This window comes from Octodon degus, unplaced genomic scaffold, assembly GCF_000260255.1.
Source record: "Octodon degus isolate 3935 unplaced genomic scaffold, OctDeg1.0 scaffold00089, whole genome shotgun sequence".
Taxonomy (NCBI): domain Eukaryota; kingdom Metazoa; phylum Chordata; class Mammalia; order Rodentia; family Octodontidae; genus Octodon; species Octodon degus.
The window spans coordinates 6,841,515-6,854,208 of record NW_004524665.1 but is presented as its reverse complement, the minus strand read 5'-3'; the positions used below and the strand labels follow the sequence as shown (position 1 = coordinate 6,854,208).

The 12,694-nt window shown below is 49.0% G+C and overlaps 1 protein-coding gene across 3 annotated transcripts in view; it reads left to right on the top strand.

Annotated features, from left to right (window-relative positions):
• Window positions 1–12,694, top strand: part of Iqca1 (IQ motif containing with AAA domain 1) — a 135,330-nt gene that overhangs the window by 13,683 nt on the left and 108,953 nt on the right. Inside the window, exons 2-5 of one of the 3 annotated variants that reach the window (XM_004637340.2) lie at window positions 3,252–3,576; window positions 6,851–6,970; window positions 10,302–10,493; window positions 11,519–11,590. In XM_004637340.2, coding sequence (XP_004637397.2) covers window positions 3,252–3,576; window positions 6,851–6,970; window positions 10,302–10,493; window positions 11,519–11,590 — 709 coding nt within the window. The remainder of the gene's footprint in view (window positions 1–3,251; window positions 3,577–6,850; window positions 6,971–10,301; window positions 10,494–11,518; window positions 11,591–12,694) is intronic. The other 2 variants (XM_023722227.1, XM_023722226.1) reach the window with 2 other exon arrangements.

Sequence of the window (12,694 nt, the reverse complement as noted above, 5' to 3'; positions counted from 1 at the left end):
ACCCATTCCTCGGTTGGTGGGCATTTGGCTTATTTCCAAGACCTAGCTATGACATATTGTGCTGCTGTAAACAGGGTGCACATGTATCACTGTGGCATGATGTTTTCAGTCCTTTGGGACAAATACCTGGCAGAGGAACAGCTGGTTTGTGTGGGACTTCCAGCCCTAGCTTTTTGAGGACTGTCCACTCGCTGATTTCCACGGTGGTTAAGACAGTAGTAGGTAGAGAGTTTATAAACAAAAACCAAAAGACACAGGAAATACTTCAAAGAATCAACAATTGGGATCTCATCTTTTTGAAAAGTTTCCACATGACAAAAGAAATCATCAAGAGAATAAAATTAAAAACCACAAATTGGGAAAAAATTATAGCTGACTGTCCCTCAGACAAAAGACTTCTATCTAGAACATGCAAAGGATTGAAAGAAATCAGGCCTTCACAATTCAAAGACCCAGTCCAAAAATGGGCACCTGAGATGAACATACACTTTACCAACGAAGAAATACAACTGGCAAATAAATATATGAGAAAATGTTCAACATCATGGGCCATTCAAGAGGTGCAAATTAAACCAACGCTGAGATCCATCTTATGCCAGGAAGAATGGCTGTCATCAAGAAGTCAACCAATGATAAATGGTGGAGGGGCTGTAGGAGAAAGGAGCCCTTCTCCACTGTGGGTAGGAGTACAGATTCGTACTTCTTTTGAGAAGTGCCTGATCAGTTCATTTGGCCACTTTTTGATACAATTATTTGCTTTGGTGGGTTTATTTATATATTCTTAATATTCATCCTCTACCATAAAAATACCCAGCAAAGATTTCCCCACATCCACTGGGTTGGCTCTTTATTATCTCATTTCCTTTTCATTACAGAAGCTTTTTGATGTGATGCAGCCCCATTCGGTGGTGTCATTCATTAATTCTGTGCTTTTATTGTCCTGCTTTGGAAGCTTTTGCCTATGTGCTTGCAGGCAGGTGTTCCCCTGTGATCTCTCCAGGAAGTTCAAGCCTAGGGTCTTATATCCATCCTGAGACCGTGTTGCTCTCCATGAGAGTTAGGGCTCTACCCTACGTGTCCACGTCTGGGTATCCCAGCACCATTTCTTAAGGAAGCTGCCTTTTCTCCAGCCATGTTTTGGGTCCCTTAGTTGTGGGAGCATGGGTGTGTGGCTAGGACTTCTAGTCTATTAGACTGTTGTCTGTGGTATGTCCACGCCATGTTGGTTTGTGACTTAGGGTCTTCTAGTACAGTTTGAAATCTGGGCGTGGGATGCCTGTAGTTATCACTCTTCTTGTCAGCAGTACTGTGGCTATTTTGGGTCTTTTGCATTTCCATGTGAATTTTAGGATTTCTTTTCTTGTTTTATGAAGAAGGTTGTCATTTTAACAGACACTGCACTGAATGTTTGCTCATGTGGCCATTTTCACAAGATTAATTTTTCCAGTCCATAACAAGTGAGGTCTTTCCATTTATCTTGTCTTCTTTAATTTCTGTGTTTGGTATTCTGTAATTTTCATTACAGAGCTTTTGGACCTCCTTAGGTGGATTCCTAGTACTTAATGTTTTAAGTTACTGCAAATGATACTGATTTTCTGGTTTCTCTCTCAGATTCTTTATTAGTGTCCAGTGAACAATCAATAGATTGAAAAATTGATAGATTTTTCTATTGATTTTTTGTGTCCTTTTTGCATCTTCAGTAAGGTCTTTATAAACATGCTCAGCAACATGTGAATTATACCATGTAATTTACAACATGTAAAGAATTTGTACCTGTATATGACATACCTTGCACCTTCTTTGCTGTTGATTTTACATCCCACTACTTTGATTAATTTATCAAATCTAAAAGCCTTCTGACACAGAGTTATTTGTTTGTTTGTCTGTTTGTTTGTTTAGCGGTACTGGGGAGCAAACTTGGGACCTTGCCCTTGCCAGGTAGGTATTTATGCTGCTGAGCCATCTTCCCAGCCCTGATGGAGTTTTGTGGGTCTTCCATACAAAGATCTGTGTCATCTGCAAACACTGGTAATCTGACCTCTTCCTCTCCTGTTCATGTGGCTCGTATTTCTTTCTCTTTTTTGGTTGCCCGGCTACAGCTTCAAGTCCGATATTGAACAGGAGAGTGAGTACTGTCGCTTGTTGCTGGTTTCACAGAAAACGCTTTGAGTTTCCCTCATTCACTGTGGGACCAGCTGCAGGTGTGTCATGTTGCTTCTATTAATGTGAGGAAACATCTGCCTGTACCTAATGTTATTAAGATTTTGTCACCAAGGCATGGTGTGCGTCTTTCAAAAGCTTTTTGTGTACTTATCGAGATGCCATGTAGTTTTAGCCTCAATTCTGTTTATGTGGTGTAATTCATTTATTGATCTACATGTGTGGAGTCATCTTTGCATTCCCAGGATGAAATCTCCTTGGCTGTATGGTATGATCTCTGACATGTTGCTGAGCATGTTTATAAAGACCTTATTGAGGACTTTCGCATCAGTGCCGACTGAGGACATTTTTCCAGGTGTTGCTGCCGAGTCTTTGTCTAGTCTTGCCATCAGGGTAGGCTGGCTGCACGAAGTGAATTTGGAAGCATTCCTTCCCTTTCCATTACACGGAGATGTCTGAGGAGAATTTGGGATGGTTCTTCTCTGACAAGCTGATAAAAGCCAACAATACATCCCTCAGGAGTTTCTTGACTGGAAGAATTCTAGTATGTCAGTCTCACCGCTTCTAAGTGATCTGTTTAGATTTGTCAGAGCTTATTGATTCAGCTTAGGTAGGCAATATGTGGCTAAGAATTTATGAATTTCCTCAGGATTCTCCAATATATTGGAATATTTTTTTCAAACTAATTTCTGACACTCTTCTGGGATTCAATGATGCCTGTAATAACATCCTGAACCATTCGCTTGGTAATTGCAGCAGTGGCCATACCCAAATCCACATCCTTGTCAAAACATAAATTGTCTGAGGAGCCTGATGGCCACACACCGCACCCTGAGCTCTCACCTGACCACACTCTATTCTGTCATGCTGCATGGTCCCGAGAGTAAGTCCCTAGCTTATGAGCACACACGCTGAGAACTTCTACCAGGTGCTGTGTAGAAGGCTCCCAGGTGCCCTGTCAGGACCCGTTCTGCCGCTTACGCACATGCTCCCAGAACAGAGCCCATTCCTCAGTCAAGGGCTTACTGTGTAGAGCCCTGTCAAAATCCTTTTCATTTGTTAAATTGTCTAAACTCTGTGTCTTCCCTCAGAATGTATAATAAAATGTGGCGCCAGACCCAAGAAGCCCTCAACTCTTTGCTTGATAAAGAATCTCAGAATGTGATAGAGCCACAGAAAAACCAAGTCTTCATCTTCCAAATGCTCGCCACCTTCTATATCAAGTACGTGCAGATATTCAGGAACCTGGACAATGTCTATGACCAGATCGTCCATCCACAGAAGCGGATACTGATCCGGAAGATACTGGACAGCGTGATGGGCCGCATCCTGGAGCTGAAGAACGACATGGTTGAATTGGAACTAACTGAGTTCCATTATTTTGATGATATCTTGCAGGACTTGAAGCTGGCTCCCGTAAGTACAGCAGAGCACTTCTGTGCACGTGTAAATAATATATGTGGGCCTGTAGCCGATATTCTTGACTTTCTAGAATACATTTACTTACTGCTTAATTGCTGAATTAAAAGCCTAAACATTCCCCTTCGGTCATACTAAGTCTAGGTGACCTGTTGTTTCATGCAAGTGAATCTTGCACAGTCCTGGGGTCAGCTGAGTGTAGAGGTTTGGTCTTAGTGTGCCCCACGCTTTTTGCCCAGGACTTGTGCAAAGAGGAGGTGTGCCTACCATAGTAGCTGGTAGCTCAAGCCCTCTTCAGCCACAGAACAAAGTTCCCTTCCTTTTGTGTTCCCTAGAAGCTTCCCTCTGACCTTCACTGTCCTTGTCCTCATCTCCTAGATGGGAAACCCGTTGGTTGCTGGGTCTTTATTCCCAAGTGGGTGGACCTCTGTGCTGTGGCCTCCCTCTTCCACTGGCCCTCTCCCAGCTGGCACCTGGAAACCAAGGCAGCCTTCTGAAGACATTCAGCACTGCCACTCCCCTTCTGAGCGTGGCTGCCTGACACTCCGCTGAGATGGCTTCTGGTGTTGTGTCTGACCAGGTCTTCTGGTGGCCCTTGGCACCTTGCCTGCTTATGGGCCTGGATTCACTGTTCATTTTTAAATGAAATTCTCCTAAAATAAAATAGCAGAGCATGTGTAATGTTTTATACGGGGTTCTATGTTTCTTCATTTTAAAATGACTTGGGCTTTCATAAAGGTGGTATTTCTTTGGGTGATAGACTCTTCTAATGTCATTAAATGACTTTATCAAAAGGACTGAAGAAAAACCAAAATGAATGAAAGTGCTGAACTTCACTCCAAAACCTGTATGCTTACTACATTCACTTACAAGAGCAGGAGCAAATGTCCAGACATGGTCGGGAGTGCTTTCCTCTCACCCACGAAAACAGGACAAACACCCGAGGATAATGTGAAACCAGCAGCTCTCAGATCACAGTCCTTGATGTAATCAGAGAAGTCATACTAGATTTATGAATCTACCTTCAGGGACATTAAGTACCATTGCTAAAAGTAAGGACTGCTGGGCTCCTTCCATTCTCCTGCTGTCCACACGGCCTTGGCTGGCCCCTCCATGTCCACTGGTCATCTTCCTAAAGGACAGGGGTTCTTGCTGCCCTAGGGGAACCACTGTGCCCAGGGAAGATGACAGGTGAACACACATCAGCAAGGAAGGCTTGCTTGCAAGAGATTGTCCAGCCCTGGAAATCGTGACTAAGCCATGTGGCGGGTGTCGCCGAAGCTCAGGTGTCTGGAGGTTCAGTTGGTGGCAGCAGCACGTGCTCTGTGAACAGGGCCCTGAGGAGGGAAGCACGTGAAAGCCAGCCCTGGGCGGCACTGTGCACTTCACAAGGGCCAGACTGCGGGCGTCATCTGCACCCTCGCCTGCACGGGCAGCACCCAGCTCTTCATACAGAGGACCTGGGTCCCACACTGCCGCCTGGGGCCTGGGAAGTAGGGCCTCGTGGCTCCTCCTTGAGATGCTGGAGGCAGGGCGGAGAAAGGAAGCAAGCACTGCCTCCATCTCGAGGCCTGACTGGGTCTCCCAGACCATGTGGAGTTGGAAGCCCAGCTAAGAAGATGTTCTGAAGCGTGGAAGAGATGGCTTTGGAGAGGAACAAGAGATGAATTGAGACAGATACAACAGAAACAGATTCAGTGAGATAAGCAGACGGGGTGGCAGAGCCCTCAAGGTCCTGTCATTGTTTTCCTGCCCTAGTTACTCATAGGGTCCCCAAAGTCCATCCAGTTTGGGTCATTAGCCCAAGGACTGTTCCCAGAAGCTGCTCCGATGGGTCCTTCTCAGCAGAGAAGGTGGGCGAGAGAGGGCGCCTCTGCTCCTGAAGCTTCTGGGATCCCACTCCGTGAGCCTGGGAAGCCCCAGATATGTGGGTGGGCCTGGCTTCCCTGCTTCCCTCCTATGCATTGCCTCCTCAGCCTTCCAGCTCTGAAACTCTGGTCTGTAATGTGCCCTACATGAGCTAGATAAACCCAACCAATAAAAATTAGCTGGAAAAGCACAACACTTGAACACTTTTTTATGTATTTAGTACAGGGTCTCACTACACAGATCAGACTCGTAGTGATCCTCCTGTTTTCAACTTCCCAAGTGCTGGGGTTACAGGTGTGTGCCACCACGCCCAGTCTCAGTCGTGGTATCAGCAAGCCCCAGGGGCGAGTCAATAGGGCATGTGGTGCTGGGGATCGAACCCCAGTCCATGTGCCTACTTAAGCAGGCGCTTTAGTCCACTGAACTATCTAGCCAGCCTTTGAACACAGTTTTTAGTGAATAACATCACAGCATCAGGTAAGAGTGTAATCATTCCTCTCTGGCCTCCCCAGGCCCACAGGGCACGCTCACCCCAGGGACTCACCCAGGGATGCTGCAGCCTGCACACAGATCCCCCACAGGCTTGCTAATCAAAAAACAAGTTGATGTTCAGAAGCTCTTGCCACCTCCTGGGCGTCCTGGGCATGCTCTCCCTCTGCTCTGTGAAACTGACAGCGCCTGGGTGTCACAGCCTGAAGGCCCAGCCCGGTGGTCCCCAGGGAGCAGCCGGTGCAGCTGCGTCACCTGGAATGATGCTTCTCCTGGCGAGATCAGCGCCTCACACCCCCGACCTCAGATCCTGGGCTGCACAGTGCCCCTTCAGCCTCTGCTCATTTGAAGCACTTGACAACACACCTAAGTGAAGAGCAGGTGTCATATTTATTGAATTAAAATGTTTCCTAATAAACCAAATTAATCTTTTAACAAATTTTTGTAATACAGTAATTTAGGTTCAAAATAAAACCACATTATTAGAAAAAAAAAAAAAAAGGCCATTGACATCCAAGTTGACAGTGCCAGTAATAAATCACTCAGTTTACTCACCCATCTCTGCAGCCCAGTACACTGCCAGCCTGGTTGGAGCCATTACTTTAGAGCTGGGACAGTGTTACACTTGTTGAAAAAGAATCAGGAAGTAATATTAGTTCTTTGAGGCCCGATTGATATGGAATCCTGAGGCTTTAATGTAATGAGTTAAACAAAAGGCACAGGTAGGATTTTCCTTTCGGCTCTTGCATCTCCGTGGTGGTGGTGGTGGATAATTCACTCTCTCCCTGGGCCTCTGCAGAATGGCACGGTGACCCAGCGTCTGGGCTAGGCCGTCCTGCTCTGCATTTTGGGTGGGTCTCAGTTCTGGGATCCTAACAAGCATGTTCTTCTGTTTGTTCTTTCTCTTCTCTAGCAGCAATTGGACATCCCCATCCCCAGGTACTTTCTGAGGGAGAAGTTAGAAGCCATAAAAGGAAGAGAGAAGATGCTTGCACAGATACTAGCAGACAGCGGATTGGATGTGTCTGACATGGTTCGTACCGTTTTAATAAACTTTTTTTTTCAAAATCTGTAGAACTTCCTATTCCTGCTGCTCCTGACTGTCTGAGCAACAAAGACCTTATTCTCAACTTGAGGAGAGAATCACCCCACCCTCGTGGTCACATACAGCACAGGAGAAGTTTTATAACTTTTGGACATGTTCTCAGTGACACAGAGCTGAAAACTAGAGATCAAAGAGCAATGTGGGGGCTGCAAGGGGTGTGAGAGATGGGTATGTTAGCAGCGTGGCCGAATTCCTTGCACATGACCACCAAGCTGAAGTGAGAACTGTCGTCCATATCAGGAGGTTAAGTGAGGCTGTGCTCTCCTGCCTGACCCTACTGGCCCGGCAGCCACTGGTCCTGCACCCTGGGTGCTGCAGAACACTGGGACAGACGGGGGCTGTGCAGAGCCTGTAGGGGCCCCACAGGGGGCAACAGGGACAACACGCAGGCATGTTCTTCCTGCAGGTCAACCCCGCTGAATGCTGGCCTGGGTAGGAGTGCTAGGAAAAGTCAATCTCATGCTGGGAATAGTGGAGACAGAGGTGCTGGACTCAGGTGAAGGCCATGAGTCTTGGGTGGCTGGGCACTGTCTCTCTGTACCAGCAGGCTCTGCGCGGGAGGGAAAGGCTGCTCTTCCCCACACACCTGCCTTGTGCCTGACACAGCACCATCGCGGAAGCCTTTCCTGACCACCTGACTCCTTCCTGAGCCCTCCCCACCCACAGGCCTCTCATCCACCTTGTGGGTCCCCTGAAGCCAGCATCGAGGCTGGATGTTTGGGGTCGAAGGAGCCCCTCAGCACCGAAGGGCAATGCAGAATCCCAGCAGATGTTTCAGGAGAAATGGAGAGGAAGACAAACCTTGCACACGGCGCTAAAACCCCAAATGCCTCCTTGCTGTTCTCCTGCCTCCGTCCCTCTTCCTTGGCACTGTCCCTCACCCTCATCACGAGGCATGTCTCTCCTCCTTCCTCACTCAAGGTCAGGCTCTCGTTGCCCTGGGTGAGCACTCATCTCTGCTGGCACTCGGAGGGGTCAGGCCCCCCGCAGGCGCCAGTGTCCCCTGGGCCTGTGCTGTGTTCCTGAGCTGCTTTCTCCCCTTAAACTGCCAGTCTCTTCAATGCATGTGCATTGCACACCCCCAGAAGAACTGTGATAGGGGACATCGTTGCCTATCTCCTATAATTTGGCTGCTTAACATCTACCAGTTGGCGGGTGGTTGGTTGAGACAGTGCTGGGGATGCAGCCCCACACTGCTGTGCCTGGCAGGCTCTCTGCCCCTGCGCTCCTCCCAGCCCCAGCATCCATTAACGAGGTCTCTCTGGACACTCAGAGGCCTTTGTTACGTGGCATAGCTGACCCCGGGTCCCCTGGACAGAATGAGTCAAACCGGCTGATTGGTCAGAATGACAGCGTGGAGTGCGAGAGCGAGCTTGGGACCAACAGCTGCCGGGTGCCTGCCATGCACAGAGTGCTTCACGCACCGCCGACTGACACCAGAATAACGTTTGTCCTCCTTCTAACGTGCAAAGCACACAATCAAAGCACGTGCACTCCCCATGCATTTCGGCAGTAGGATCTCTCTGAAAACAACTGGGAAAAATATGGCATGAATGAGCTTACTGCTAGTGGACTCCCTCCTTGGGCTGTGTTGCAAATTCCTGTTTTAGCAGGATCTTGAGCAGATGGTTCATTCCGTGAGTGGGCCTCGGTGTTCTGAGCTCCCCAGGGCTCACGGCGGCCCCGAAGAGTGCCCGTGTGACCTGGGAGGAAAGCATCCGGCCCACGCAGGACCTCAGTAAACGTCTCTGCCTCTCCTCCTCTCCCCTTCCTGTGTCCCAACCCCCACCAGCAGCACCACACACTGCCTGTCCAGTAGCACAGGGGAGGCAGGAGTGACCTGGGAGCAGCATGTCCGGGTGATAAGTGAGGCATCCATGCTAGAGGCTCTGAACCTCACCCAGAATGCAGCCCTGGCTCCCTCAGAGGCTGGACAGGGACCAAGCCGGTGCTCAGCTGTTTCTGGCCCTGTCGCTGCTGCTCCGCTGGTCCCTGGATGGGTGTCCCCAAGCCTGCCCATGCATGGCTCCCTTTTCTGGGGACAGCAGTAAGCCCTCACCCCCAGGCTCTCTTGGGCCTCTGAGCACCCCCAGAGCCCTTGGCTGTGCCCTTCTTCCACCCCTAACCTAGCACAGCTCCAGGTGACTCTCACCCTCCTGGCCTGAGATCGCGGCAGTCACAGCCCCAGCCTGGTGCCTCTGCCGTTCATTGCATGTGGTTGTTTTTATGACGCAAAGCTATAGACAGTGGAAGATGTTTCATCCATAAAATAAGCGCTCCTAAAATGATTTTACCATTAGTTGTAGCCATTAAGTTGGACTGTAATTGATTTTAAACTCAGCATTTTATTTGACGTATATTTAAACATTTTAGTTCTCTTATTAGAGACGTGTTTTTACTTTCTAATCCTACTATGAACCATTTGGCAGCAAGTTCAACTTTTATTGAATTCACTTTATTGACATTTTTAGTATGAGTTGCTGCCAACCTGAGATGTTGTGGCACCGCTTCATGTTTAGTTTGGAAGAGAAGAAGGAAGCTAGCGGTCCTTAGGTTTCAGGCCACGTGGGAACGTGATGCAGGATCAGAACATACACAGTTCACTGGGAAGCAGGCGCAGCGCGTGGTGGCCCTCGGCAGGGAGCACCAGCAGTCAGTGGCCGGTGGATATACAAAGTGGGATGAAAACAATGCCAAATGTCTAGTTGTTTGGGTTTTTTTTAACTTAGTACTGTGAAAGATCCTTTACCATTGTCCCCCTTCAAGGCTGTCCCCTCACTTCGAACACACTGACCCTTCATTCTTGCCATTTTCTGGAGCAGCTTCTAGAAGTCCTTTTTCTTGAGTGGCCTCAAGAGATATGATAAAAAATATAATGACTGCTGCTGCTGCGTGTCACCCGTGGAAAGGCAGGCTCCTGAGAGCAGGGTAGTGTCCTCCTTCTCCACCTCACTCAGCACCCTGTGCCTTCTGGCCCTTGTCAAAGTCAAAAGGGCCTGGAAAGGTAAATGTTTTGGACTGGCTCAGGCCGTCAAGGCAGCCACAACGAGCAGCTGAGGACACTGAGGAGAGAGGACGACGCCAGAGCTGCTGCCGAAGCAACAAGAAGGGTGGGATCCGCGTGCTCAAAGGTTTTGATGGCATTGAGCGGCAGTGTATCTTCTGCTCTATTCAGTGTTTCATTTAAACAGCCGCTCTGTTCGGCTCACACCTCATAGCAGTTAGGATGTGTAAGGCAGATTTATCCTGTATCGTGCAGAAAACCACCGTGAAGCCAGTGCCCGTGGAAGAGGCTGTTAAACTGATCCAGATTGCGGAACGCGCCCGGCAAGGTCGCCTACGAGCGCTGTTTATGAAGCAGATCTATCTTCAGGAGTACCGAGCAAAGCAGGCCCGACTGCTGGGTGAACAAGTGGCAGACGCTGGTGCGGCCGCGCTGCGGATTCAAAAGGTGCGTGCCTGGGCGATGTAGTCTACCTGGGGAAGGAGTGAGGAAAAGGGGGCGCCCAAACTCAAACCCCCAGGTCCTACTTCAGGGGAGGTGGGTTTAGTCAGTAAATTCCAGGCGGATTTATTAAATTATCCTGGACAAACCACTCACTTGGTCATGTTTAAAATTTTTATCCCACCTAGCCACTAAATACAAGACATTTGATTCAAATAATTTTAAAGACCATTAATATGTGTTGGAAAGAATGTTGCTAAAATTGAGTGAGATATAAATCCTTAGTGAGTTTTTAAAAATTCGTGCGTGCATGACATGATCACAGAAGGCAGAAGCAAGATACAGGGGTGACGGCTTTCAGAAAGGTATACAGTTTTAAAAATCCCAGCAAGCCTTGCTCCTGGCAGAACACCAAAGTTCCTTCTTGGAGCAGCTGCGTCTCCTTGTCAGAGTACCACAGATTTTTACCCCATCTCTTTCCAGACAGAGGCCAGGGTTAATCACAGGGAAACAAAGGAGGGGTGCGGTGACATGGATTAGAATTAAGACTGAGAGGAAGTAAGTGTAAGGACAGGAAACAACAAGAGGACCCGAGTGTCCCTAAGAATGTCTGACTGGAAGCAGGGGAAAGAGGCAGGAAAGGCAGATAGAAGCCTACTGCCTTTCACCTTTCCATAGGGACGCATGAGCACCGGAGGTAAAAGCCTGCAATGTATGACTCTTAGACTGTTTCCCCGTATTACTTTGGGAATTTTTCTTCTAAAACCAAGAAGAGGCATCCTTAGATCCAGTCACTCTCCTGTCCTCTAAGGTTTCTCTGAGGAAAACCAGGTAGGCAGGGATTTCTTGATGAAAGGTAGGGGTCAGCTCTGAGTCATCCTTTCTTAAAAAAAAAAAAAAAAAAATCCTGTGATGACAACAGAAAACAATATTCCATCAACACATTTGTGCTCAGCCTGGAGACTGTGGCCATCGGCGCAGGTGGCATGTGAAGCCGTGCGGCCATCGAGCAGCCCTGTGCTCCATTTTAGGTGTGGCGAGGTTTCCATCAGTGCAAGAAGACGGAGAAGGAGCGAGAAGAGGAGATGGTGTTCCTGGGAATGGTGAGCGCCTGCAGGCGGGGTCTGGCTTCCTGGAGACAGCAGCCGCCATTAAGGCACATGTCTTCTCTGGAAGCAAACTGGAGGCTTAAAGTCACAGAGTCCCCGAGTGGAGAGAAGCCAGTGGCGGGCAGGGGGTTGGGGACCTGGAGAGGGAGGCCTGGGCCCTTCCCAGAACCCCCCACAGCGCGGGCATGCCCAGGGAGGACCAGAGCAGCACAGTGCCAACAGTGCACCCCCTTCCTCAGGACTCAGGGTCTTGGGTGTCGTTTGCACTGGTAAGGCTGGGTCAGGGTGGGGTGGGGGAAGTCTCCCTGGTGATTACTACATCATCGTGCTGCCCCACATCAGTGTCACGGTGAGCAGCAGCCTGTGCAGTACCCACCCATCTTCTCGCAGTTCTGTGGTCTTGCTGGGCTCTCTTTGTGGGCTCACAAAGCTGCCTTGGCGATACCAGCCCTGCCGATCTCACCCGAGCCTCACTGGACCAGGGGCCTCGTTTCCTTGCCACTGTTAGCCAATGAACGAGGGGTCCCTGCGGTGACCCTTTAGGGAAGCCAGCAGGGAAAGCGGGGACATGTACAGCTTTGCTGACTGGCATCAAGTGCCGTGCCATGTGCTCTGTCCTGCTGTGTGGGTTGGAAGCTGGTTAGAGGATCCACTCCCACTGGGCGGGGCTGAGGTCCAGCGGCACAGGGGACAATGCCAGGGCCTGTGTGAGGCAGGGGCTTCTCCAGCGGGTTACACACCAAGGCATGAACTCCTGCCAGTACAGAGAACCCCTGCTGCCTGGGCAGTCCTCCACCAGATGTGTCCTAGTCCCTTTGCACAGGACAACCCTGGGTGTATTGGATGCCAACTCGCATGCCCCTGCAAGCCAGTTCTTCTGGAAATTTTTTTACGCTATTTTTTTTTACATTTGCTAATTGACTTATTTGGGAGGTCTTTTTTATTTTTAGACAGAATAAAAATAACTTTAAAAATTAGAAGTGAGGGCTAGGGAGATAACTCGGCAGCATAAGTGCTTGCCTAGCAAGTGCAAGGTTCTGAGTTTGATCGTGAGGGGAGAGAGAGAGAGAGAGAGAGAGAGAGAGAGAGAGAGAGAGA